General features: G+C 36.5%; 1 protein-coding gene across 1 annotated transcript in view; it reads right to left on the bottom strand.

Moving 5' to 3' along the window:
• The window catches only part of SLC6A19 (solute carrier family 6 member 19), a 46,041-nt gene that overhangs the window by 6,690 nt on the left and 12,956 nt on the right, over positions 1 to 26,395 (bottom strand). Inside the window, exons 2-9 of the mRNA XM_074200001.1 lie at positions 21,731 to 21,871; positions 15,544 to 15,681; positions 13,443 to 13,624; positions 11,157 to 11,267; positions 9,496 to 9,608; positions 4,739 to 4,867; positions 3,809 to 3,965; positions 210 to 414 (exon numbers count right to left, since the gene is read on the bottom strand). Of these exons, the coding sequence (XP_074056102.1) occupies positions 210 to 414; positions 3,809 to 3,965; positions 4,739 to 4,867; positions 9,496 to 9,608; positions 11,157 to 11,267; positions 13,443 to 13,624; positions 15,544 to 15,681; positions 21,731 to 21,871 (1,176 nt within the window). The remainder of the gene's footprint in view (positions 1 to 209; positions 415 to 3,808; positions 3,966 to 4,738; positions 4,868 to 9,495; positions 9,609 to 11,156; positions 11,268 to 13,442; positions 13,625 to 15,543; positions 15,682 to 21,730; positions 21,872 to 26,395) is intronic.

Genomic DNA, 26,395 nt, shown 5'->3' with positions numbered 1-26,395 from the left:
CCAGATTCTAAGAAGCACTTTAGGATTAGTAGTTGCAGACATGGTGCTGATCTAAAGTGGTAGCAGAAATTTCTTTACCTGGGATTCCTCTGTATTAGTGATATCCCAGGTCTATAATCCTCTGGTATATAACAGTGAGTCAGTCCATTACAAATAATATATTTCACCATTTATGATTCTGGTATCAGATATTCAGAAATAGCACATACCTGTTAAAAGTTCCTTAGGCCATTTTTTAGGGACGACCTTGAGGTCCAAAAGGGGAACAACTACACCCTCCATATTTCCAAACATAGATGATAAGCCTAAACAGAACAGCATTATGAAGAAGAGAACAGACCACAGGGGTGAAAGTGGCATTTTGGTGATGGCTTCAGTGAAGACGATGAAGGCTAAACCAGTTCCCTCCACTCCCTGTAGGACAAAAAGATTCACATAATAAGGAACAGTTCATTTCATTAGACATAGTCAATCACCCAATGATTTGAGTTTCCTGAAACACCAGAGTACTTCTTTTTCTTTCCCTTTCTTTTCTCTCTCAGCTCTAATCCTCCAAATCCTCAAATCCTTGAAATAAAAATCTTTACTATAGATATCCTAGAATTAAGCTGATCTATAATCAAATACAAATTTATATATTTCTGTTTTTTTCCATTCTATAGTTTCAATATAGTAAGAGCTACAGTGAAACTTTTGTAAAATACTATTAACTTGTTCCATGCCTAGGACTGGAGGTGCTCACTCACACAGGGACTCCAGAACTGCTATCCTTAATTCACAGTACTCTATGGATCAGTTTCCATTCAAAACCCTAGTTCTTTGGTTCTTATCAATGCTCTAATTTTTCACTAGCCTATTTTTTTACTAGCAAACAAAAACAATTTAATTAAATAATGTAGCAAGTCAAATCACAGAAAAAGATTCTCCCCAAGACCTCAACATGGGGTACATCATGCCACAGATTTCAGTGCCACTGGCAGAGAAGGGCACATACACAAGAACATGTGCAGTTCAGAAACATAAAAAGAAGACTAATGGAAAAAAAATATGTAGCCAGGGAATATGTATAAAAGGTCACATATCAGAAACTTATGTTTTCTGATAACCTTATACATGAAAAAAATAAATTAGATAATTTAGGACCCAGGTTTTTTCAATTTTTAATTTTTTAAAAATTAATTCTTCCTTTTCTGAACTTCAATATAGACCTAACTAATCAGATAATGACTGCCTCTTCATCATGCCTGGCCTGTTTGCTTCCTTTACATTGTTATAGTATTCTTCCAGAATATTATTCATCCAGAATATAGGATCTTGGAGATATTTTAGGACAACTTCCTCCTTTAATAGAGGAAGAAATTGAGACCCTGAGACAATTTGCCTCAGGTTGAACAAGTAGTTAAGAGTCAAAAATTAGGATTCAATAACAGGCTTTCTGATTCTGAATCCTGTGTTCTTTCCACTATGCCACAATATGGCTTTAATAGATCATTAGATATACCTTATATTTACTGCTTATAGTCCCTATACTACTCCCCATCCCTCCACTCATTTACCAAAATTATTTTTTTACAAAGCAATGGGGTTAAGTGACTTGCCCAAGGTCACACAGCTAGGTAATTATTACGTGTCTAAGGTCAAATTTGAACTCAGGTCCTCCTGATTCCAGGGCTGGTGCTCTATCCACTCTACCACCTAGCTGCCCCCATTTGCCAAAATAATGAAATTCAAGTTAACAAAAGTTTTTATTAACCCAGTACTACAAGTAGGGGTAGGAGAAGTAAAATGATTTAGAAGATATAACTAATACCTTAAACAAGATTATAGCTAAACATGAATCATCAAAATGTACTAACTGAATAACAGTATTATAGTTACCAGTCAACACATATTTAGAGTAGTGTTATTTCAATATGTTCATTTATATATACATATATATGTATATATATATATACACACACACACACATACACACACATACATACACATACACACATTATAGAATACATTTAATCCCTGATATATGTACTGATGGGTAAGTAGCAATTGGTAAATCATTTAACATTCTTTCATGAACCAAATTCTTCCTATCTTCTTAACTCCTGTTATTCTGGTGGATGGAAGGAGGGGAATATTGGAAGGTTTGGGTTGAGCCTTGGGTACTGAATAGAAGTAAGTCCAGAGAAGACCTCTTGGAACTTATCGGGAATGATGACTGATATGCACAAGCTATATCATTTTAAGGCAAAAATCATTTTTAAATGGCTCATGATAATATTGTAGAAAGTCCCAGAGTAACAGCAATTAGCCCATCAGTTGCCAAGTATTTATTAGGTATGGATGTATCAGATACTATGCTAAGGATATAAAGAAAGGCAAAAATCAGTCTTTGCTCTCTAAGAGGCTCACATTTTAATGCACAATTCAAAATTTAGAAGTCATAGCCACTTCTCAGATAAGATAAAAAGCAAATTAAATGACTTGTCCCAAAGTCACACCATTAGTGAAGGAGGTGAAAGTAGAACCAGGGTTTCCAAAAAAGACATTTTGGTTTTTTTTTTTTGAAGGAATCAGAGTTAAATGACTTACCAAGTGTCCCATAGTTCAGTGTCTCTTAGCTAGTAAGTGTCTGAGGTTGGATTTGAACTAGGATCCTCCTGAATCCAGGACTGGTACTCTATTCACTGTACCACCTATCTCCCAAAAGATTTTTTTTTTGAAATATGTTGAAAGGAGATCCAGGAAGGAAGGCATCAGCAATCAGAATTGTTCTGTTGTTTATTCTAGCTTGAATTTTCACTTTTCTATGTGTTTAAGTTCTGTAGGAGATGTGTATGAAATTAGGCAGGCAGAGAAATAGAAACACAGACTAAGGGAACAAACAGGAACAACTGTGTTTTCAGTTTTCTTGTGTCCAGTCTTCCTTCTATATGTGTAGAAAAGAGGTTGGAAAGTTGATAAAACCTTCTCTTCTACACAGTATAGGGGGAATGTCATACATCTGATTGGCAGCCAGGTGGTACTATCTTGCATGGAGCACTAAATATGAGTCCTGAGTTTAAATATGACCTCAGACACTTATTTGCTGTATGGGCAAGTCACTTAACCTCTATTTACCTCAGTTTCCTCATCTGTAAAATGGGAATGATAATAATACCTATTTTCCAGGGTTGTGAAGCTCAAAGAGATAATAAATGTGAAATGCTAAGCATAATAAATTTTATATAAATATTTACTATTATTATTATTGTCATTGTTGTTAATTATTTTAAAAAATCACAGCCAGGAGCCTTAAAGTTATATAACCCCTCCACTCCACTCAGTATATAAACTGAGGCCCAGAGAATTCAAATGACTTGTCTAAGGTTACATAGGTAACAAGTATCAGAACAAGGTGTTGAAGCCAAATCCTCTGATTCCAAATGCAATGTGTTTCCATTGTATAATATTGCCTCTCTTAGAAGAAAGGGTAGAGAGGACATTTTGATCTTTATTTCAAGCTAACTCCCTACTGAAGGGTTGGCTGTTTGTCCTTCAAAGACTTCTATATTTCAGGTTCAAGGACCTCATCCTTCAATGGGATGGAAGTACAGGGTTAGAAAATAAAGGAGATATGTGTGCCCTTGGGCAAGCCACTTAACCCCATTTGCCTTACAAAAACCTAAAAAAAAAAAAAGAAAAAGAAAAAAGAAAATAAAGGAGATAATGAGGAGGATCTAAGTTCAGGTCCCCAACCTATCTGAGTTTTTCACTGCTTGGCAAAATGAACAAAGTAGGGGGCAGATTGCAAACTAGAATGTTCACTTACTTCTGATAGAAAAGAATTCATATCACATGTCTTAAATGTCAACTCTGCAAAAGTGTCGGGAAAGGTACTGTTATACCAAAGTTTCAGTTCTTCAAAGTTTTCCTCTGTGACACTACCTTCAGCTAAATCAAATCCATTGGTCAAAGTCAGCATGTTTCTAGAAAGATGGATACAAACAAACCAAGGGAAATTAATAGGCACAATGGTCCCCGATCATATCAGAGTCTTTAATGAAGTCCAACAGCAGACACACAACACAACTATAACAAAAGTCTAAATTACTAGATCCTCAAAATCAATACTTACTTCAGTACAAATATATATGTATATATATTTTTATTAGGATCTAATATGAAGATATATAAATATATTTACTAGTATACTAAGTAAATTGGATCCTATACTATTGTTGTTTCATCTTTTTCAGTTGTGTCCAACTCTTCACAACCCCATTAGGAATTTTCTTAGCAAAAATATTAAAGGGGCTTCCCATTTCTTTCTCTATCTTGAATTTTCACTTTTACACAGATTCATTTTTATAGATGAGGAAGCTGAGCAAACAGGGTGACATGACTTGTCCAGGGTCAAAAAGTTGGTAAAGGTCTGAGGTCAGATTTGAATTCATGAAGATGTGTCTTCCTCTCTCCAGACCTAGCCCTCTATGAACTATGGTACTATAAAGTATCCTAGTATAGAGATTTAGAGATAGAGAGAATCTTAGAGATCATAAAGACCTACCCCCTCATTTCTCAGAAATGAGGTCCAGAAATGTTTAAGTGATCTGCCCAAGGTCATAGAGTTATAAATGCCTAAGGTTCCACTGAAGCCCAAGTCTTCCTGGTTTCAAGTCCTACTCCCCATTCGCTAAAGAATATATACTATAAGTGACTCTATCCATGCATATAACATGATAACTTTGAAATGACTTACTGATTGAAGCATTCATCATATCTCTCTGTGGCCCGGAACCCAATGATGGAATATACCACGGTTGCAGCATAAATGGATGTGAAACCATTGATCACCGAAACAATCACAGAATCCATCTCACAGTTGTTGCTATGGATCAAGAAGCAAAAGTCAGTACGGATGCAACCTCTGGATTAAAAGCTTGCAAGTTTGTTTACACGATAATGACTCATATTTGCCTAGTGATTTAAGGTCCACAAAAACACTTACTCTGACACTCCCCCATCTCCAATATGTCCAGGTACTTCAAGTTGCTCAAACTCTCTGAGTTTCTATTTCATTATTTAAAAAATGATGTGTCTCCCTCTGTTTCTCTTTATCTCTCTCTCTCTGTCTCTCTAACTCTATATTTCTGCTTCTCTTTGTCTCCATCTCTTTCTTTGTCTATCTCTGTGTTCTGTTGTCCTCTTTCTTTAAACTTTTTTGCTACAATTTGGTTGGAAGAGACAGCATTTTAATAAATGAACAACTGACTGGTTTACTAAGTTGTGCCCAAGGATGTTGCAAGCATTTTTAACCCAACCTTCTATCTTTAATATGTTGAATTTCCTGCTGACTTGTATCTCATTCTCAAGAATGTCTATCAAAAGATACCATAGCTGGATTTCTTCCCTAGAGAATAGTTGTACACCTTTCTTCATGTAAATTCATTACCTTTATGTTTTAAAAAAAATGAAGGAGTTAGATTAAATGATTTCTAGGATCACTTCTATCTTTATCCTTGTAGGCATTATCACCCCTGTTTTTTCAGTGAAGAAATCAAACTTCAGAGACTGAGTGATGATCAAGACATAAATTTGAACTTGGACTCCCTGACTCCTCATCCAGGGCTCATTCTGTAACACTTTACCACTCTTCTCTCCTATGGGTGGGATATCTGGGTCAGCTTGAGACTAAAATTGTAAGAAACCCAGTTCAACACTCCTCCCCTATTGGTCAAACAAGCTTTTGGAAGCTCTTTCTGGATGGGGCACTGCTCTGTTGATTAACCTGTTCAAAGCTAAAATCATCATCAGATATCTTCTTTGCCTTTGGTTCACTGAAATTCCTTCCCACACTCTTGATTACTTTCCCTGTTACTTATATTTGGCCCTTGTACCTCAGCCTTCAGCTGCCACGGGTGCCCTCCTGAAGTCTACAGCTTAGATTTTTCACCTCTCCTAGGATTTGTTGTCATTTTCTAACTTCTCTGTGTAAAAACTTTGCTTCAAGAATACTTGAAGGGATGGGGTGGTGAGGTGGTGCAGTAGATACCTGGAGTCCTGGAGTCAGGAAGATCTGAGTTCAAATGTGGCCTCAGACACTTAATTGCCTAGCTGTGTGACCTTGGGCAAGTCACTTAATCCCATTGCCTCAAATAAAATTTAAAAAAATTAAAAAAATACTTGAAGGGAACAAGAAGAACTGATAGAAAGGGCCGGGGCAGGAGTATACTGGAGACATCTCAAATCAACTCTCCAGAAAACCTGTGAAAGTCAATTATTAAATTTTCAGTGTGAACATTTACACCTCATAAATTAATAAAACCTATAAATGGGTGCTTGATTTATTATTTTTCTGGTTGCCTAGACTTTAAAAAGTTATAGAAAAAATGTTAATGATAGAATTTAAATTTAAAAGTGCCTTGTAGTACAGATTTTTTTCCCCCTGGAGATCCAGTTGCTAAACATGTACTAGCATATTATTGAAAGGACCCCTGAAGGTACCAGACAAGCAGGGGTAGAATGGCAAGGAACAGAGAGCAAAGCAACACCATTTTGTTTGGCAAAGCCTCCCTGAACAAAAGCAAGTTGCCATCATTAATAAGTCCAATTGAAGTATCATAAACTTGGGATTTAATGATTGGTAATCTTGTATTTAGGGAATTCTTTGAACCCCTTGTGCTAGAAAAATAGAATGAAGGGCGGCTGTGATAAGCTGCATGCATTTGACAAGTCATGACCCCACCTAATTGAAAAAAATCCCAAAGTCTTCTGATCATTTCAGAACACAAAATGGTTACATTTCAGTGAGAAGATGAGACTGGGAATGACTGACTAGGACATCTCATACATCATTCACATCATGCTCCCAGTTATCAGAATCAGATTAACCTTGTTGCTGTTCAGTCTTTTTCAGGAATGTCTGACTTTTTTGTGACTCCATTTGGAATTTTCTTGGCAGAGATACTATAGTGGTTTCTCATTTTCTTCTCCAGTTCATTTTACAGATGAGGAAACCAAAGCAAACATGGTTATGTGACTTGATCAGGGTCACACAGTGAGACCTTGAAGATCTTCACAAATGAAAAGATTGAAGAATATTGCACCTATAGGCCTTGAATACACAACCCAGATGGCTCTGAAGGAGAAAGTGAGGTTGGTGACTTTGCAAAGCATGCCTCACTTTAATCCAATTCACTTGCAAGTCATGGTCACCTTCCTGATGCCATGTCCTCTTCAAGAATGAAGAACAAACAACAACAGTGATTGAGCCAAGGCTAAATCTAGCTTATTCTGTTCCTAGTCAAGTACTCTCCTCACCAGAAAAAGATTGGAAAGGATTTATGGGCCAGTGGAAATAAGAAGTGGACAAATTGTCCCCTAAGCACCTCTTCTCTCAGAATGGCCATTTGATTGTGAGCTGAGGACATCTGAGGGCTAATGGACAGGTCTGGCTCATCCGAACCACAAAATCACAGAATTACAACTATAAGGGACCTCTGAAGCTATTTAATCCAATTTAATTTTACAGGTAAGGGAACTGAGGCCCAGACAGGCTAAGTAATTTAGTATGATAAACAGAAACTTACACTTGGAAATGATCATATGTAGTGATTTTTGTTAAATTTATAATAAAAAAAGAAAAAATTTAAAGAAAAAAACAACTTCAACATGTTCAACTGTGTCCTATTTATTCGGAATAAAGGCAAGGTGCATTGGACCCAGGAGATAAACATTCAATTTTAGTAACTGGTGTGCTTCCAATATGCCTGCAGCTTTCCCTCCCTAATTAAAGATCTGGATCAGAAGATTGGAACTGGGGAATAGTTAAAAGGTCACCTAGAGCAGCCCTGTGATTTTACAAGTGAGGAAATAGAAGCCCAGGGAGAGGAAGTAGTTTATTTAAGGTTCCATAATAAGTTAACAGCAGAGCTGAGACAAAAACTCAGGTATCCAGAGTCCCAGTCTCTTTGGACTCTTCCCAAGCTACAAAGTAATTTCCAACCTTTGTGTGTGTGTGTGTGTGTGTGTGTGTGTGTGTGTGTGTGTGTCGTCGTGAATTGGGACCTAGAAGGAAACCTTAGAGAGTCTGTTAAACAACTTTCTTGTTTTAACCCTAGGTGGTCTTTTCTCTGGCTCCTCTGCCCCTTCTCTAATTCCCGGTGATTCAGTGTATAGATTGCTGGGTCTAGAATTAGAAGACGAGTTCAAATGTGATCTTAGACACCTACTAGCTCAGTGACCCTGCCTCACTTTCCTAACCTATAAAAATGAGGATAATAATAGCACCTCCCTCCCTGAGTTAGTGGAGGATCTAATGAGATAATAATTGTATAGTGCCTGTCACATAGTGATAGATAAATGTTAGCCGTTATTGTTATCATTATTAGTTTCAGTAGTCACCAAAATTTTCTACTTTAGTTAGGAATACAAAGTACAAATATATGAAAAGTTATATAATATTAGGAGATAATGGTCAATACCATAAGGCAAAATTTGAATTACTGACCTAGGAATGAAAGCTTCATTGAGGAAAAATAATATGAATGAATGAATGAATAAAATGAATGATTAGCAATTATTTAGTGCTTTGAAGTTTGCAAATTGCTTAACAAATATTCTCTCACTTGATCCTCATGAAGGAGGGAGAGTACTTGATTTTGTTTTTGTTTGTTTTTGCTAGGCAATGGGGTTAAGTGACTTGCCCAAGGCCACACAGCTAGGTAATTATTAAGTATCTGAGGTCAAATTTGAAATAGACCAGTAGCATTAAGAAAGGAAAGAAAAGTATAGAAATGAGAAACATAGAGAAGAAAGACAGGGCAATAGTTATTCATCTATTAGATTTTATGGTAGAGGAAGAAGGAGAATAGATATTGAGAATAAGCCACTGGTGTCTATTTACTAAAGCAGATCCCCTAAAAACTACTGCTAGGCAATTTTTTCTTGGATTTGCATATACTAAAATCAAGGTTAACTAAAGTTGCATTATGCTATGTCCTCAAAAGGAATGCAACATCATTTCTTTTTAAATATTCTATAGTTTATGTCAGATTTCTTGCTGTTTGGGGGGAGGGGAGGGGAAGGGAGAGAAGTAGAAAAAATGTGGAATTCAAAAAGATTAATGTTGAAAACCTTATTTGCATATAATTGGAAAAATAAAATTAAATAACATTTATAAAACTTAAATTGAATAAATTAAATTAAATTTAAAAAAAAAATTAAATAAATATCCTATAGTTTAAAAGAATCCTCCCTAGTTCACTCAAATAGTAGATATTTTTACTAAATTAATAACTTATGAAATATTCATACTTTTTGAAGGGCTTTCATATACATTTCTTCTTTTCATCTTACTAATAAACACCTTGAAGTATTTATGGGAGTTGTTATTATCTCTGTTTTAGAAAGAAAGAATCAGGTTGAGAGTATTTAACCAATTTGTCCTAGGGCTCTTTCCAGATGACTTCTCAGACTGGAGTCAAATATAACTTTTCCTTTGCGTCAGATACCTACTGCACAGAATTGTAACTGGAGAAGGAAATGAGACCTCCGAAGGCCAGAGAGAATGAGTAGAACACTTGAGCCCCAGCATCCAACCAGGTGACTGGATTAGCCAGTTCTGTGACCTGTGGAATGAAATTAAAAAGAATTAATACTGTAGCTCAGTAATTTAAAGTTCTCACCCTCCATTCCCCCCTTTTCTACATCAGAGGGAAACGTAATCTCCCAAAATGGCAAGAAAAGCAGGGGTGTCAATGGATTTCATGAAATTTAAACTTACTGGTTCTTTTTCAAATGTTGGGGTCCAATTTATTTCCATCAATAGTGCTTGCTTAGCAAATAAGCAAGCAGTTCATGTGGTTGGGAGGGAGTAGGCAGCACACAGATCATTGTGAACCCAGTCAGTACCATTGATGGAAACTGATAAATGTTTTGATAAGCCTGAAGATGTTTTATAAAATTCAAGAAAAGACCCAGAACATCTGTGTAGAAGCTTGCTCATCTGTGCTAAGAATAGCTTTTGTTTCACAATTCAGAGAGCAAAAGTCAAACTAATTCTCATCTGACTTACAGTTTCCTCTTTAAATGAAAAAAGACAAAATGCTATTCAAAATGTGAATAGGGAAAATAATTGAATGACTCTTGAGAAATTTTTATACAATTTGAAAGAGAAATTTTACAATTTAGATGGATGATCTAATCACTGCCCTTAGGAGACTAGTAAGATTTGGATGTCCTGAAGGTAAACAGCAGCCCTTCCTTTGGCTAGAGCAGTCTCATTTGCCATCATCAGATTTTTTTTTTGTTCCAGTGAAAGCAATATCCTTTTTTAGTTTTTTTGTTTGTTTGTTTGCTTTTGCAAGGCAAATGGGGTTAAGTGGCTTGCCCAAGGCCACACAGCTAGGTAATTATTAAATGTCTGAGGTCAGATTTGAACTCAGGCACTCCTGACTCCAGGGCCTGTGGGTGCTTGCTTTATCCACTGCACCACCCAGCTGCCCCAGCAATATCCTTTTTCATTAACATCACAGATCTTTTAAATGTACTACATAATAGTCACCCTAATAAAACACCTTGGAGGATTAAGATTGCAATTATGATTACATGCATTTTTATTTGACCTTTAAAACATCTCAGAGTTGAATGGCATGAATATTTGGACTTCTGCTTTCTGAGGAAAATGAGAGTCAGAAAGATAAACTGACTTGCCTCAGGTCATAACAAGCAGCTGACCCAGAACCTGAACTCTTGTCTTCACTATTACATGAATCATCTATGGCAAAATAATGTGTGTTTAAAAAATCTTTTCATTACTGAAATCTAGCTAAAATATATAACAAGGAATTGGAGTTAAAAATCCAACATACCACTTCACAATCCAATGTAAATGCTCCAGGATTATCATCAGAAGTTAGTAATTTAATCAAAATCTTTTAAAAAGAAATAAATAGAAACCCCAAAGGTCCCACTTAGACTGCCCACATTAGACCACCCCTATATGTATATGGGGAAAGAAAAAAGAGGCTCTATCTAATTGGTTACAATTTAAATATAGAGATTTATGAATTACATTTCAGTCAGAAAATAGAGCCTGGGTTTAAGATTGAACATACTCAACTAAATTTCTTAGCCCTTTTGTCAGTTGTAATTCTAGAGCAGACAAAAGTGCTTACATTGGGTGTGAAGAGGAAGACGATTCCATTGGTGGCACCCTTCAATGTCAAGCCACGGATAAGGAAAATGGTCAACACAATATAAGGAAGAGTTGATGTGACGTATACAGCCTGAAAGGAAAGTGATATATTTTTATGTATGTGAAAATAAAACCAAGATACTTTATTACAAGGACTCCCTTTCAGATCTGAGAACTATGATTCTTTGATTCTAGAATGAAAATAATTTGTCTAATAAGAATAAAGGTACAGTTGTCAAGTTTTGTTGATGTTATCTCTGAAATACTTCTTGCATCCATTTCCTTCTCACACATTCACAGCTTTAATTCAGGTCCTTATCACCTCTCACCTCAAGTATTACAAAAAGTCACCCAATTGGTCTCCCTATTTTCATTCTTTACCTTCTCTAATCCCTTTCCCTGCAGCTGCCAAATTAACATCCCTCAAGCAAAGTCTGATCAGGTCACAACCCCATTCAAAAAGCTCCAGTAGCCCCCTGTTATCTTTAGGATAAATATCAACTTCCTAGTCATTTAAAAGCCTTCATAGTCTGCTTCAAGATTGATAATATCATGGAGACAATGAACATGAATTTGGACAGACTCTGAGAGATAGTGGAGGATGGAAGAACTGGTGTGCTATGGTCTATGGGGTCATGAAGAGTAGGATACAACTGAACATAGCTCCCTTTTCCAGGTTATTGCACATTAATATCCTTCACAGTCTCTTCAGTTTAGCCAGATTATCCTATTTAGGATTTTCTACCTCCTCACCTCTGTCTTAGAGGATCCCTAAGAGATACGTTCAAGTGACATCTGGAATGAATGGCAGGAGTGAATCAGATAAACTTGGAGTATGTTTGGCAGCATTTGGTTGGTTTTTTTTTTTTTAAAGATGTCATTTCTTAGCAGTATTCACCAGAATGGAATTCATTCTCTCTACCCTTACTCTGAATAGCAGAGCAAATTTAAGTTAGATGACCAGATATCTGGATTGGCCAAGGTGATATACATTTTTTTTAAATATCCCTCTCTGAGTGAGAATGTGTGTTCTGGAAAAAAGTGGCAACTTACAAAGGCAATTGAATTACTGAAAAATAGTGTGATCTTGTGAAATATTTTGTAAATCACCACAAATGAGTGAAAGAGGCTAATCTTAAAAAATATATTATAAACTGAGATATAAAGAGGGTAAGTAGCTTTCCCAGGGTCACATAACTAGTAAGTGTCTGAGGCTAGATTGAAATTCAAGTCTTCATGACCGGGTCTAGAGCCCTATACACTGAGGATTCTCTAGCCCTATTAATCTGTCTTCTTCGGCCCTGCAGTATTCCATATGGAATCTTTTTCTTGAGGCAGAGTGGAAAGTAAATAGGACACTAGATTTGGAGTCAGGATGATCTTTACCTGTCCTTCAAATGAACTGACTATGTGATTCTAGATGAGTCACAATATTTCTTCCGTGTTTCTTTATCTATAAAATGAGTATAATAATGATGTTGACATAGGATTGCTGTAAGAGTCAAATTTGATAATGAAAGTTATTTTGTGAAACTTAAAAGTATCATGTAAATATTAACTGTTGGCAGTTGGTAGGGAGTAAGTAGCGGTAAGTAGCAGTAGAAATAGTAGAAGTAGAGGAAGGAAGGAAGGAAGGAAGGAAGGAAGGAAGGAAGGAAGGAAGTAGAAGTAGTCATAGTATTCCCTATTAATCAGGACTCTGTGTTGATCATTTCTCCTGAGGCAGTGTGGAATAGTGGATAAGGCACCAAACTAAAAGAAAGACTTGAATACAGATATTACATTGGATACTAGTATCTCCCTCTATAAAATGAATGTATCAGACTCATTGTCCCTTCTAGGTAACTAAGTGGCACAATGATAGAGTACTGAACTTAGTTTCAAGAAGATGTGAATTTAAATGCTGCCTTATTCATTTACTACCTATATAACCCTGATTAAGTCACCTAACCTATTGGCCTCAGTTTTCTCAACTATAAAATGAGGATAATAATAGCTTCTACTCCTCAAGTATAAAATGAGGAAAATAATAGTTCCTTCTTCCCAAAGTTATTGTGGGAATAAAATGGATAACATTTATCAAATACTTTACTACCCTAATGTTACTTACCACCACCACCACCTTTCAGCTCCCCATCTATAATCCCCAAATCTCTCCCTAACCTGGAGGATGAAGTTTTAAAAGAAGTCATACTTACACTACCCATATTTTCCTTTCCCTCCTCTTACCCTCCATCATTATATCAATGACTTTAAACCAGAATACCTTTCCAGTTGTTTCAATGCCCCTGATGATACACACATAAAGGACACTCCAAGCACATGTCAAACACAGCAAGATCCACCACTGAATATATCCTGAGTCATCAATGGAGGTAGAAATATTCAAAGTTTCTCGATACCAAAAATAATCCACTGAAGAACTCTTGGTACATTCTTCTATATAAGCTGAAATTGGAACAAAACATTGCTTAGTAAATTTTTAGATATTGACTTTTCAGGGTGAGTAAATAATTGTAAGTAAATGATAATTTTGATAGCTTTTCAGTATGGAAGAAGCTGCTGACCCATCATCCAAGATTTGAAAAAACTCCTGGGAACTATATTCCTCTTCAGCCAAGAAGAAAGAGACCTAGGGGCAGCCAGAAGGCACAGGGAATCAATCTGGAGTCAGGAGGATCAGAGTTCAAATGTGTCCTCAGACACTTACTAGCTGTGTGACCCTGGGCAAGTCTCGTAACCCTGGTTGCTTCTCCACCTCATTCCCCCCAAAAGAAAGAGGCCTAAAAACAAAATACACCATTGATCTAGTTTTTTCCACTGTCTTTCCATTGCACTTCATTCATTCAATGAAGACAGAAGGTAGCTTCAGACTGGAGAGGACTTTCAGTCAAGTTATCCACACTGGAGCCTTGCTATGAGAAGACTTTAATAGTTAAGGTTGAGATAAACAGTAATGCATCCCTTTTAATATGGCACAAGACAAGGCAATCTCATGCTGAATTCTGTACTGAGTTGGGTTTTAGTAAGTGAAGCCTAAGGGCATGATCATGAAGGATAATTTCAAACAACATTTAAAGGAGCTAAAGTTCTCCAGTACCACACTTTTGCAAACTTCCTGATGAATAGGGCTTCAGTGAGAAATTTTGAATCCACAGATACTAACTCCTCTGATATAGATAGAAATAAAGAGATAGGGAAGGGGTAGATACTTCCTCTAGTCAGGAACTGGCTCAGTTAATTTGTTTTGTGCAGTATCAAATGTCACACCAAGCACAGATTACTTCAAATAACTTTTTTGTGAAGATAGTATATAACACAGCCACAAACCTCTCATATTTGCTCATAAACTACGATCATCTAATTCAATAATCCAACATTTATTAGGTACCTAATTTGTGTCAAACACTACTAGATACAGTGGAAGACAATCCTGTCCTTCTCCTCTTAACCTTAGTAACATACATTTCCAAAGCACTTTTAAGGCTCATAAAGTACTTTCATCATTGCAATAATCCTTGAGGAAGGTAGTGTAACTATTATTATGCCTATCCTATAAATGAACAAACTGAAATTCAATGAGATGAAACCCCTGGATCAATGATATACAGTTATTAAGTGGCAGAACTGAGACTTGGAGCTGAGTCTGCTGAGCCCAAAACTAGCACAGTGGACCAGTTTGCCTCATAAAAACCTTATTTCTAGTCAACTGGAAATTTATAGAGGGAGGAAGTAAGGTATAATGGAAGGGCACTCAGTCTAGAATCAGCATTCCTAAATTTCAGTTCTGGCTCTGCTACTGATAATATATCAAGCAAATCACTTCTTTTCTTTCCTTCACTTTTCTTCAATTATGAGATAAGGGGGCTAGATTAGATGACCTTTAAAGTCCTATCTAGTTTAAAACTATAATCCTATGCATGACCTTAGACTTTTTCTTCTTTAAAATGTGATTTTATTTTAAATAAAGAAACCATACACACAAATAGCCACCTCATTTCATGTTGATATTAAGTATGCCCTATTCTAAGTAAACCTTAACTTCCAAAATATGCATTCATAAAATAGAAAAATTAAGGAGTAAAGGCAACAGTAATTTGCAATTACATCTGCTTTAAGCTTGCAATATCCTTGCTATACTTCATATTTCATATAAAATGGAAAGCATTTCATTAAGACAGATTCAGCAGAAGATTCCTTTAACACAATTTAATTTATCTCACTCGACTCAAGAGCATTTAAAATACATATTTGATTTCTATATCAGTTTTCTCATTTTGCAGTTAAAGTGATACAGTTGCATTCATCAAAGGAAACCAATTGGTGATGGAATGATCCTGGCTAATACCAAAGATCTTCGCTATTACCTGTTGCGTTCTCAGTGAGTGGACAAGTGCTCCAAGGCAAGGGATCTTGGAAAGAGTTGAAGAAATACCACATGACCCAGGCAATGATGGTGTTGTAGTAAAGGCCTACCATAAAGGAAACAAACATGGAGGCAATTCCTAGAGGGAAAGAGGAAGAACTATTATGACTTACAATGAAATGGATCCACTTCAATTCAAATAAGCAAACATTTATTAGATACCAGTTATGTGTAAAGGCACTATGCCAAGCAAGGGAAGGTTATTTACTTAAATCAAACACATAATCTCTCTTTGACAGTTAAAGCATAGATAAGGTGGCATTTGATCTCTGGGATAATAAATGGGAAAAGGTATATATCCCAAAAGTCTCAGTGCAGTTTTAAGTTATTAAAGCTCAATATTTTAGGCTTTAATGCACTAAGAGTTTTGGAACATGAGATATTTAGTAGCTTTTTAAAACACATATATAAACTTGTACTGTTGTCTTTTGTTTCTACATTGCCTAGATTTCTTCCCTTATCCTTTCCTCTCCTTCCTCCTCCCAGAGAGGAGAATTTTTTCTAAAAAAAAAAAAATCATTGCTAGTCAGTCAATAAACATTTATTAGGGTCTACTATGTGACAGACACTGTGATAAGCACTGGAAGTACAAAGAAAGGCAAAGGACAATCTCTTTCTCTCTCTCTCAAGGAGCTTGCAGTATAATAGCAAGACATCACACAAACCACAACATGCAACAAGCTATAGACAGGATGAGTTAGAAGTAATCAGCAAAGGGGAGCATTTATAAAGGGACACTGGGAATGGCTTACAGTAGAAGGAAGGATTTAAACTGGGACTCGATGGAAACCAAGAGGCAGAGATGAGGAGAGAAAACATTTCAGGTATGGGGAACAGCCCAAGAAAATGTTCAGAACCTGGGGATTTTGAGTCATGTGGGAGGACCAGCAAAGAGGTCAGTATCACTGATTGTGTGTGTGTGTGTGTGTGTGTGTGTAAGAAGACTGGAGAAGGAGAAGGGGGCCAGATCATCACACTGAAAACAAATATTATGCAATATTTTACAACAATGGACTCTAGCTTTGCAATACTGGCGAGAAGTATTTTCTCCTATCTCTTCTTTGGGGTCTATGATAATTTACAATAGGAATATAAGTCAACTTCTTTAATGGTATGAAGAATAAGCAAAGCCAGTTTCCCTAAAACACCAAGCAGGTGGTCCTTCACCGGCAAAGAGAGGGAGGATACAATAAAATCACTTTTCAAACTAACTTTGAAGTAGGGAAGGAAGGGAACCAGTATGCAAGGCATGAATTATAGACTAAAAAGAACCAGTTTTATTATGTTACATTATGCAGAATAGTTCTAATTAGGCTAAAAAGTATTGCATATTTGTGGTTCTTAAGGATCAATTTTTAAGGAATCCATAAGTATAATTAAAATTTAGGATATCCATATTTATCTACAAAGGGGTGCTTCTAATAGGATGTTCTTTCTCCTAAAGCCTTCAGGCTTGAACAATTAAATAGTTTTAATGCTTTCTTTTCCCTTGCTCCCATAATCTAATTATCCCAAATGCTACTAATTCTTCCTTTCAATGTTTCTCACATCCATTACTTCTTTCACTTTCCCATGGCCCCTAACTCTAATTCAAACTCTTAGAACCTCCTTCTGACTCACATGAGAGTCTTCTGCCTGGTATTTTTCTCCACTCCAGTTGACCTAGCATATCCCTGTCGGATCAGTCTTTCTAAAAGAAAGTCTAAAACACTTCCTGTTTTCACTAAAGGATTGAACTCATCATATCATTCTCCTTGTTCAAATGCCTTTGATTGCTCCTCATTACCTTTAGGACCAAGAATAAATGTTACTGGGGCAGCTAGGTGGTGCAGTGGTTAGAGCACCAGTCCCGGAGACAGGAGGATCTGAGTTCAAATCCAGCTCCAGACACTTAATAATTGGCTAGCTGTGTGAACTTGGGCAAGCCATTTAATCTCATTGCCTTAAATAAATAAATAAATATAATTTTTAAAAAATTTAAAAAGAATGTTACCTTTTCAATATCATCTTCAACTTGATTCTTCTACAATAACTTATCATTTACTCCTTGTCCTCACATGTCATCCACATCCTAACATCTGTTCCTTTCTTCCAGCTAGTCCCCCTTTATTCTTTTTTTTCCTTTTCTTTAGGTCTTTGTAAGGCAAATAGGGTTAAGTGGCTTGCCCAAGGCCACACAGCTAGGTAATTATTAAGTGTTTGAGACTGGATTTGAACTCAGGTACTCCTGACTCGGGCTAGTGCTCTATCTACTGCACCACCTAGCCACCCCACCTTTTATTCTTTGTGCTTAAATTCCATTCATTCTTTTAATCCTTTTAATTCTTCTCTTAATTCCTGTAACATTGCTTGATCTTTACCAGTGGTCAAACAAATAGAAAGTTTCAGTAAACCCCACAGAAGGATACTTGCAGCATATATATATTGACTTAGAAAGCTGCATGTTAACATTATCTCTGTTCTATTATGCTTTCATCTATTTTGTTACTGCCTAGTTTTCAGTAGCACTTTAATCTGGGTTGGACTGTACTGGGAAGTGATAGGGTCCAGGCTGTTGTGTTTAGAACCTTAGCATACATTCTCTTACACCATTACTTATCTTTTCATGTAAGAGGCTCATATGAAAAAATGGTCCTGTAAATAAAGTACTTTACAATTGATACTATTATTTGTTGCTATTATTATGATTCCACTAACTATAGTGATGATCATGTTTAGCTATGGCAGCTTCAATTCCACTCATTGCAGATATTTATGAAGCAGCAAGAATGGGAAAGGCACTGTACTTGGTGCTGTGAATATGACGATTAAAACAATTTTCCTACCTTCAAGAAGCTTCCTTTCTTTAGCTTCTGGGATTATCTAATTCAAAAAGGGAATTTATTATCATCTCTCTAGACCTGGTCTCCCAACTTTCCTGTTCTTAGTGAAGTCATCTACTACCACCATCATCATCATTGTCATCTCATTTGTCCCGGTTCAGAACTTTTAAGTCATCTTTGATTTTTCTCCCCCCCCATACCTATTAAATTTCTTGCTAAATTTTGTAGAATGTATCTACATAATCTATTACACTTTCTTTCCCTGGTTACTATTCACCTTATCATCTCAATTAATACTTATATCACTTTTAAACTGGGCTATGAGTATAGCCTCTTGACTGGATTTCCTGTCACAAGTTTCTTCCTTTATTTTTCTTATAGATTTTTCAAGGCAGTGGGGTTAAATGGCTTGCCCAAGGCCACACGGCTAGGTAATTATTAAGTGTCTGAGGCTGGATTTGAACTCAGGTACTCCTGACTCCAGGACTGGTGCTCTATCCACTGGACCACCTAGCCACCCCAGTTTCTTCCTTTTTTAATCCATTCTTCACATAGTTGGCAAAATAATTTTTCTATGGCATGACTATGTCATTCAAAAATATTTTTCTTCTAAGATAAACTACAAACTTCTGAATCAAACAATGGCCAAAAAAAGATTTGTAAATTGCAGAGATGATAGACCTGGAAGACTCTCCCCCCACTCCCCGAATTCAAATCTAACCTCATACACTTAGCTGTGTGATGCTGGGGAAGTCACTTAAGTCTGTTTGCCTCAGCTTCCTCGTCTGTAAAATGAACTAGAAATGGAAATGTCAAGCCCTTCCAGTATCTTTGCCAAGAAAACCCCCAAATAGGGTCATGAAGACCAAGGGACATGACTGAAAAAAAATGACTCAACAACAACAATATACTTAGTGCTAAGTCCTGGGGTTATAGTGAAAAACTAAAACAGTTCCTTCTTTCATTAAATATATATTCTATTGAAAGAGAAAACATATAAATAGGAACTCAAGTGAACCATTCAGAGAATATGGAAACTAATTTTAGAAAAGAAGATGTTAAAATCTTATAGATGCTGTCATTTGGGTTGGCTCTTGTAGGAATCTAAGGATTCTAAGAGGTGCAGGTACCAATACAAAGAAATAAAGGAGATATAGTATCATGTGTGAGGAAGACACAGAAGTTCGATGATGCAAATATGTTTTGGATGCAGAATTTGAGCCTGCAATTTCTCATGATTTCAATTTCAAAATTCATTCCATTCCATCAAACTATGTTTCTAATGCTTCACCTGGGAATCCTCTGCATAGAGTTCCTTACTGAATTCATGGGAGGTGATGAGATCACAAGCAATATATTATAGTAATAAAAGAAATAAAATAGAGCCTTGGTCTACATCCATAATTAATGGATGTAGATACATAGATGTTTATCCAGCAAAGCAGGGATAAGCTGGAGCAGTCAAAAAGAGAACCATCAGAGCAGGGTCATGAAAACCCAGAGAGGTGATAAAATCTAGAGATGATCAATTGTAGCAAATGCTATAAAGGTCAAGAAAGGAGGAGAACTGATAGAAGACTATTAGGCAATTGGGGATCCCTGGAAACTTTGGAAAAGAACAGTTTCAATTAAATGAGGAGGTCAGAAGCCAGAGAGAAGAACATTTAGGAGAGAGAAAGAGAAGGAAGTGCAGACATTTAGTATAGACAACTTTTTATAAGGAGTTTAACTGAGAAATCAAAGAAATCTCCAAATGAGAGTTTTTTTTTCACATGGAAGAGACATGATCATGTTTTTAGGAAGCAAAGAAAGACCCAGTAAAAAGGAAGAGACTGAAGATTAGAAAGAGACTGAGGATGGTGATGATGGAAAAACCTACAGGAAAAATTGTGAGGGAATAGAATCAAGGGTACACGTTGAAAGGTTGGTCTTGGCAAGCCACTGGCAAGTGTCACCAGTTCAGAGATAAAAACAAAAAGAGAATAGAGGATGATGATAGAAGGATGGAGGTGACAATAATAGCAAAAGAGTCTACCAATGGAAATATCCATGATTTAGCTCCACAGGATCTGTTTTACCTTTCCCCATATTATTTCCCTTCAAAAACTTTATATTTCATTCAAATGAAGTTACAAGCTTGATCCCAGACTTAACATTATCAGTCCTCCACATATTCATGCAGGTCATCCTTATATCTACAGAGTTTCTCCTTACCTCCTCACTTTCTTCCTCACCTACGATTTTTAGAATCTTCATCCCTCAAGGCTCAGCAGCTTCCTCCTTGGTGAAGCCTACTCCATACTCTTTCAGAAGAAAAATCTTGTCTTCAGATTTCCCCAGAAATTTTGTCTGACTTTCTTTTTCCTCCTTATCAGTGTCATACATATCTGTGCACATGTAATGTCTCCTATCCTTTCTTTTCCCATTCCTTTTCCCAAATCCCTGTTAGTAGTATGAGCTCCTTGAAGGGCCTGCATGTTCTTGGCATTAAGCATAGTATTGTACACTCAGAAGATTCTTAGAAAATGTTTGTTGAATCTTGAATCAAAGCTTAGGCCTGTGCTGAGACACAGGGCCTTTGTATGAGGAAAAAAATGCCTTTGATGGGAGCAAGAAGATACCACTTTTTTTTTTAATAACCACAGGTTACTAATTAAAAATTGCTTCTGCAATGGATGGGTGTATCTATTATTTTTTTCTATTCAATTCCACTGTTGGGCATAAGCTTTGTATTCTGAGGAATTGTTGATCCATTCCATTAATGCAGGGGACAATGTATTCTTGTACAAGTTTTATAACTATTTAAATCTTAATGGAAAAGCCATCAGATATGGAAGCCAAAGTTAGATTCCCTTGAAATGTATAAGGCAGGTCATGGATATTTTGGAGAGGATTCATTACCTTGCAAGGCTCCTGACCAGATAGTTATCCCCAAGATATGTATTAAATATCTACTATGGGCAAGAGACTCTTGATTCCCGAGTCTTCCATACCTTCAGGTACCTGGCAAGGGTAGCATATGCAAATATGGCATTTTGGTTGATCCTTGACATCCCCATATAAAAGCAAACTCACTTTCACAGTCACACTGAAAAACTTAAAACTGGTTCTTCAGAAGCATAAAGCATTTTTCACAGTGTCTAAGAAATGTGGGCTTCTAAGACTGAATGAATACAGCGATCAAATTCTGTATTGGAACGGCATAATAGAAACAAAAACTGAAGGACAGGTTTGTTTCATGACCACATTCCATTTCTAACTGACCTGTTAAGACCATTCTAAAAATGTTTTTTTTTAATAGCTTACCTACTCCCTTAAGGGTAGGATGTATAGCGCTCCAGACACCAACACTGCCCTTCCTTAGTCTTTGTCCAATGGCAAATTCCAGATGAAGTAAGGGGACACCCTCTAGGACCAACAGAATGAGGAATGGAATCATGAAGGCTCCTGAAATTGAAAAAGAAGCCAAATGAGTATTTTTGACGCTAGAACAACAGAATGAAAAGAACACAAGGTTTAATGGCTGGTGTTTATGAATTCTCTAAGTATTTCCTGCAAATATTAAATCTAGAAAGGAGTCACATTATAGCAACTAAAAAGAAAAGAAAATCCATTATAAAATATCAGGGAACATAGGATCATGGAATAGAATGAAAAGGGATTTCAGAGGTCATCAACCCCATTAAGTTACATCACACAAATGAGGAAGTTGAAGCCCATGAAGATTATGTAATTTGTCCAACATAAAAAATGTTAGAGGCAAGATTTGGAGGCAGGTTCTCCAACTTCAGGGAACATTTGCTTTCAACCATATCATGATTTTTTTTGACAATCAACAAATATTTATTGATCACCTGCAGTTATTCCTTCTACATCATATGCAGTTCATCTTTGTCCCCTCCCTTCCATTTGCAGATGAGGAAATTAAGACCTAGAATGATAAATGACTTGTCCAAAGTCATACGGGTAGTCAGGGTAAAGACAAGATTTCAGCCTGAGTATTCAAAGTCCAGAACCACATTGCCTCCCTTCTACATAACATGAAGAGTTAACAGCAGAGTTAAATGAAATCATTGCAACATAAGAGAGATCCCTGAACAGAATGGAATCCATTATTCTCCAAGTATAGAAAATGAGTGCTATTGTGAATTCAAAGATCAAATGACTGATAGGTATTTTAAACTGGAAAGGCTTTACAAAGATAGTTAGAGTTGGGCCCTGGAAAACATATTGGCTTTGAAAAGGTAGAAAATGTTCCCCAAAACACTAATGTACTGTTGGTGGAGTTGTGAACTGATCCAACCATTCTGGAGAGCAATTTGGAAATAAGCCCAAAGGGCAATAAAACCAGACCTTTGGATCCATCAATACCTGGTCTACTACTAGGTCTGTATCCCAAAGAGATAACAGAAAAGGGGAAAAGACCCACATGTATAAAAATATTTATAACATCTCTTTTTGCAGCAGCACAGAATTTGATGGTGAGGGAATGCCAATCAATTGAAGAATAATTGAAATATTATGGTATATGAATGTGATAGAGTACTATTATTATGTAAGAAGTCATGAATGGGTGGGCTTCAGAAAAGCCTAGAAAGACTTGCCTGAATTGACACTCATTGAAGTGAGCAGAACCAGGAGCACATTGTACACATTAACAGCAACATTGTGTGATGATCACACTATGAAGGACTTAGCTGCTCCCAGCAGTTCAGTGATCAAGGACAATTCCAAAGTAATTGTGATGGAAAATGCCAACCACATCTGGAAAAAACTATGGCGGCTGAATGAAGACCCAAACTTACTATTTTCACTTTTTAAAACTTGCTTCCCCCCCTTCTCATGGTTTTTGTTGCCTTTATTTCTAATTCTTCTTTCACAACATGACTAATATGAAAATATGTTAAACATGATTGTACATGTATAACCTTTTTCAGATTACTCACTGTGATGGGAAGTGAGGAGGGAAGAAAAGGAGGCAGAAAATTATGTAACTCATAAATTTCTGAAAAGATGAATGTTGAAAACTATATATGTGTTTGGAATAAAATAACATTCAAAAAAATTAAAAATAAAATGAAATAAAATGCTCTCCTAAACAATACCTTTTTTATCAACTCTGGGCCCAGCTCATTCCCCATGTTTGTTGTTTGTCTTAGATATACATACTAATGAAATCTGGTCAATAGATATTCTTCATCTATTTGGTCTTTCTGGTATGGAAGATGAGTCAAAATTCCTTTGAGTGATTACTGATGCATTCTAGGAAGTTCTGCAGCATCTTGGGTCTCAATACAAGCCACCCAGTGTCACAACAAATCACACAATGGAGGATCTCACCATCCATAGGAAATTTCTCTTGTCTTTGAATTAGGAACTGGATTTTTTCCATCACAGTGGCAGTTATTTCTGGCAAGCATACAACCCTCTGTTTTGTATACTACCTGATGTTTATGATCAGAGAGTCACTAAACATTCTGAAGTCTGATCTCTAAGTCATAAGGCAGTTTCTTGTAGGCAGCTAATTTTATCCACGATATATGGATGCTTGTTAGCATATGTATTGGTAAGAACCACCATGATCCACTAAACTAATTAGTTGTACTTTGTTATTATAGCCTATTGGGTTTTTATAAATCCCAAGATAAAACAAACAGTATGCTTTTATATTCAAATTCATATTACTATCATGGTTTCTCTACATAGATTTTGAAGACAATTTCAATGAATAAATTGAAAAAACCTGATGTTTATTAATTTATCTAAACTTTCAAATTTGAAACTGTCAGAAGGAAAGTATGCCTCAATTATGATCTGACAAAGATTAATATGTTAATATTTAGCAAATGCTTCTAAAACCTTGTCAGCTTTATGAGTATCAAGAGGACTACATCAGGATTAAAGTTCAGTCATTGCCTGAAGCAACAGAGTGATAAAGATTGATAAAAATTTCCAACTACATAACTTGAATGACTTTCAGTGGATTCTAGCATTAGGATTAGTCATAATTACTAGATTATTTATTCACAATTTTCGATAGCTGTTTGGCAGGGAGTTTTTTCTTCATAAAACCATATTTGATGGTAAGGTTTAAGTTGAACTGCAAAGGTGGCAAATGATGACTTTACCTTTTCCCTTACCTTTATAAATCATTCAGAGAGGTTGTACATATACAGAATGTTTGGGATACTATCTCCCTACACGTAGAAGTTAAATTTGCTTCCAGGAGTTTCATGGTGATGAAAGGTAACAAGAATGCTTTAGAGAGACTGTGGAGAATACATAAGCATCCTTTAGAACTGGTTCTGGTCTGCTTAAGGAAGGCTCTTTGACTATTATGACAGTGAGAGACTATAAAGGGAGGTCATCTTCTCTCTGAGAACATACAACCCTAAGAAATGTCTCACTCTTTGATCTCTACATTTGTTATTTTCTATTCTCTTGGGAAGGTAGTAGAATCTCTGACCTTAATATGGATTGAAAAGTTAGGAGAGTGACTCGAAGGAACCTAGGATTTGGAGATCTGGCCAAGTTATATATAGCCAATCCAGCACTGATGTCCAAAAAAAGCAAGGCACAACCTTCTGGTCCCATGCCAGTGAAAGCTGAGATAAGGATTCATTCACTAGTCATGCCACATCAGAGCTTGAATTTGGCGGAACCAATGTAATACAGAAACTGAACTAAATGCTGAATCTTCTCTCTCTCTCATATGTAATACAGAGGAGATTATGCATGTGACACACTGCAGAAAGAAAAGTTTGTCCATTTATTCTTGTTATATCTTTGAAATAAATATCTCTTTGAAAAAGCTAATTAACATTATGTATTGAAATGAAACTGGTGCATTAATCACTGATACCTTACAATAGGGGGGAGAACATAGACATTCGATACTCAAAACAATGGTTGTAGAAAATTTGTTGTTGAGTCATTTAAATCATGCCCAACACTTTGTGAACCCATTTGGGGTTTTCTTACAAAGTTACTGAAGTGGTTTGCCATTCCCTTCTCCAGCTCATTTTTATAGATGAGTAAACTGAGGCAAATTGACTTCTCCAAGGTCACACAGCCAGTAGGTTCAGGTCCTCCTGACTTCAGGGTCAATACTATATCACTGTACTGCCTAGGTCTGCCAAATCCCTCAAGGAAATCTAGCACTTTAAAAGGGTAGATTTAGTAGTTCTGGCCCTTTAAGAGAGTGTATATTCTATGGGAATAAGTAGAGTTTAATTTTTTTTGATTCATTCATTAGCAACAGTATTTTGTGCAGAACATGAGGCTACAGCTAGCAAGTTAATCTTCAAGTGCCTTGTCTGGTGGTAATCTTTTATAGAGTAGTTATTTAGTCATTTTTCAAATTTGTCGGACTCTTCCTGATCCCATTTTGGGTTTTCTTGTATAGATACTGGAGTGATTTGCCTTGCTTTTCTATAGTTCATTTTACAGGGAAAGAAATAGAGGCAAACAGGACAAAGTAACTTCCCAGGACCCCACACAACTAATAAGAGTATGAGACTAGATCTGAAATCAGGATGAATTTTTGTCTCTCTTAGCCCAGCTTCCACTGTGTCACCTAATGTTTGTCCTTCATTTTCGAAGAAGGCCATAACATCAGGGAGGTGATGCCATGACTAGCACATGAATTGGATTTGAATGAGGCAGATGCTGTGCTAAGTCACCAGCCTCACTTTCTCCTCCAGAGCCATCTGGGTTCAGTGGCCAGATATAAATCAGGAGGACAGTAGACAGCCCTGGATGTGAGACAGTCAGGGTTGAGTGACTTGCCCAAGGTCACACAGCTAGTGGCAAGTGTCTGAGGCCAGATTTGAACTTTGGTCCTCCTGAATCCAAGGCCAGTACTCTATCCACTGTGCCACAGAGCTGCTTCATACCATGTCGCCTAACTATCCCTTTTATAAGGTAAAGGATAGACTTTTTTTCTTAGTTGTTTTTCTTTTTTTCTTTATC

This window comes from Macrotis lagotis, chromosome X, assembly GCF_037893015.1.
Source record: "Macrotis lagotis isolate mMagLag1 chromosome X, bilby.v1.9.chrom.fasta, whole genome shotgun sequence".
Taxonomy (NCBI): domain Eukaryota; kingdom Metazoa; phylum Chordata; class Mammalia; order Peramelemorphia; family Peramelidae; genus Macrotis; species Macrotis lagotis.
The sequence above is the reverse complement of the archived record's forward strand: the minus strand, read 5'-3'. Positions and strand labels throughout refer to the sequence as shown.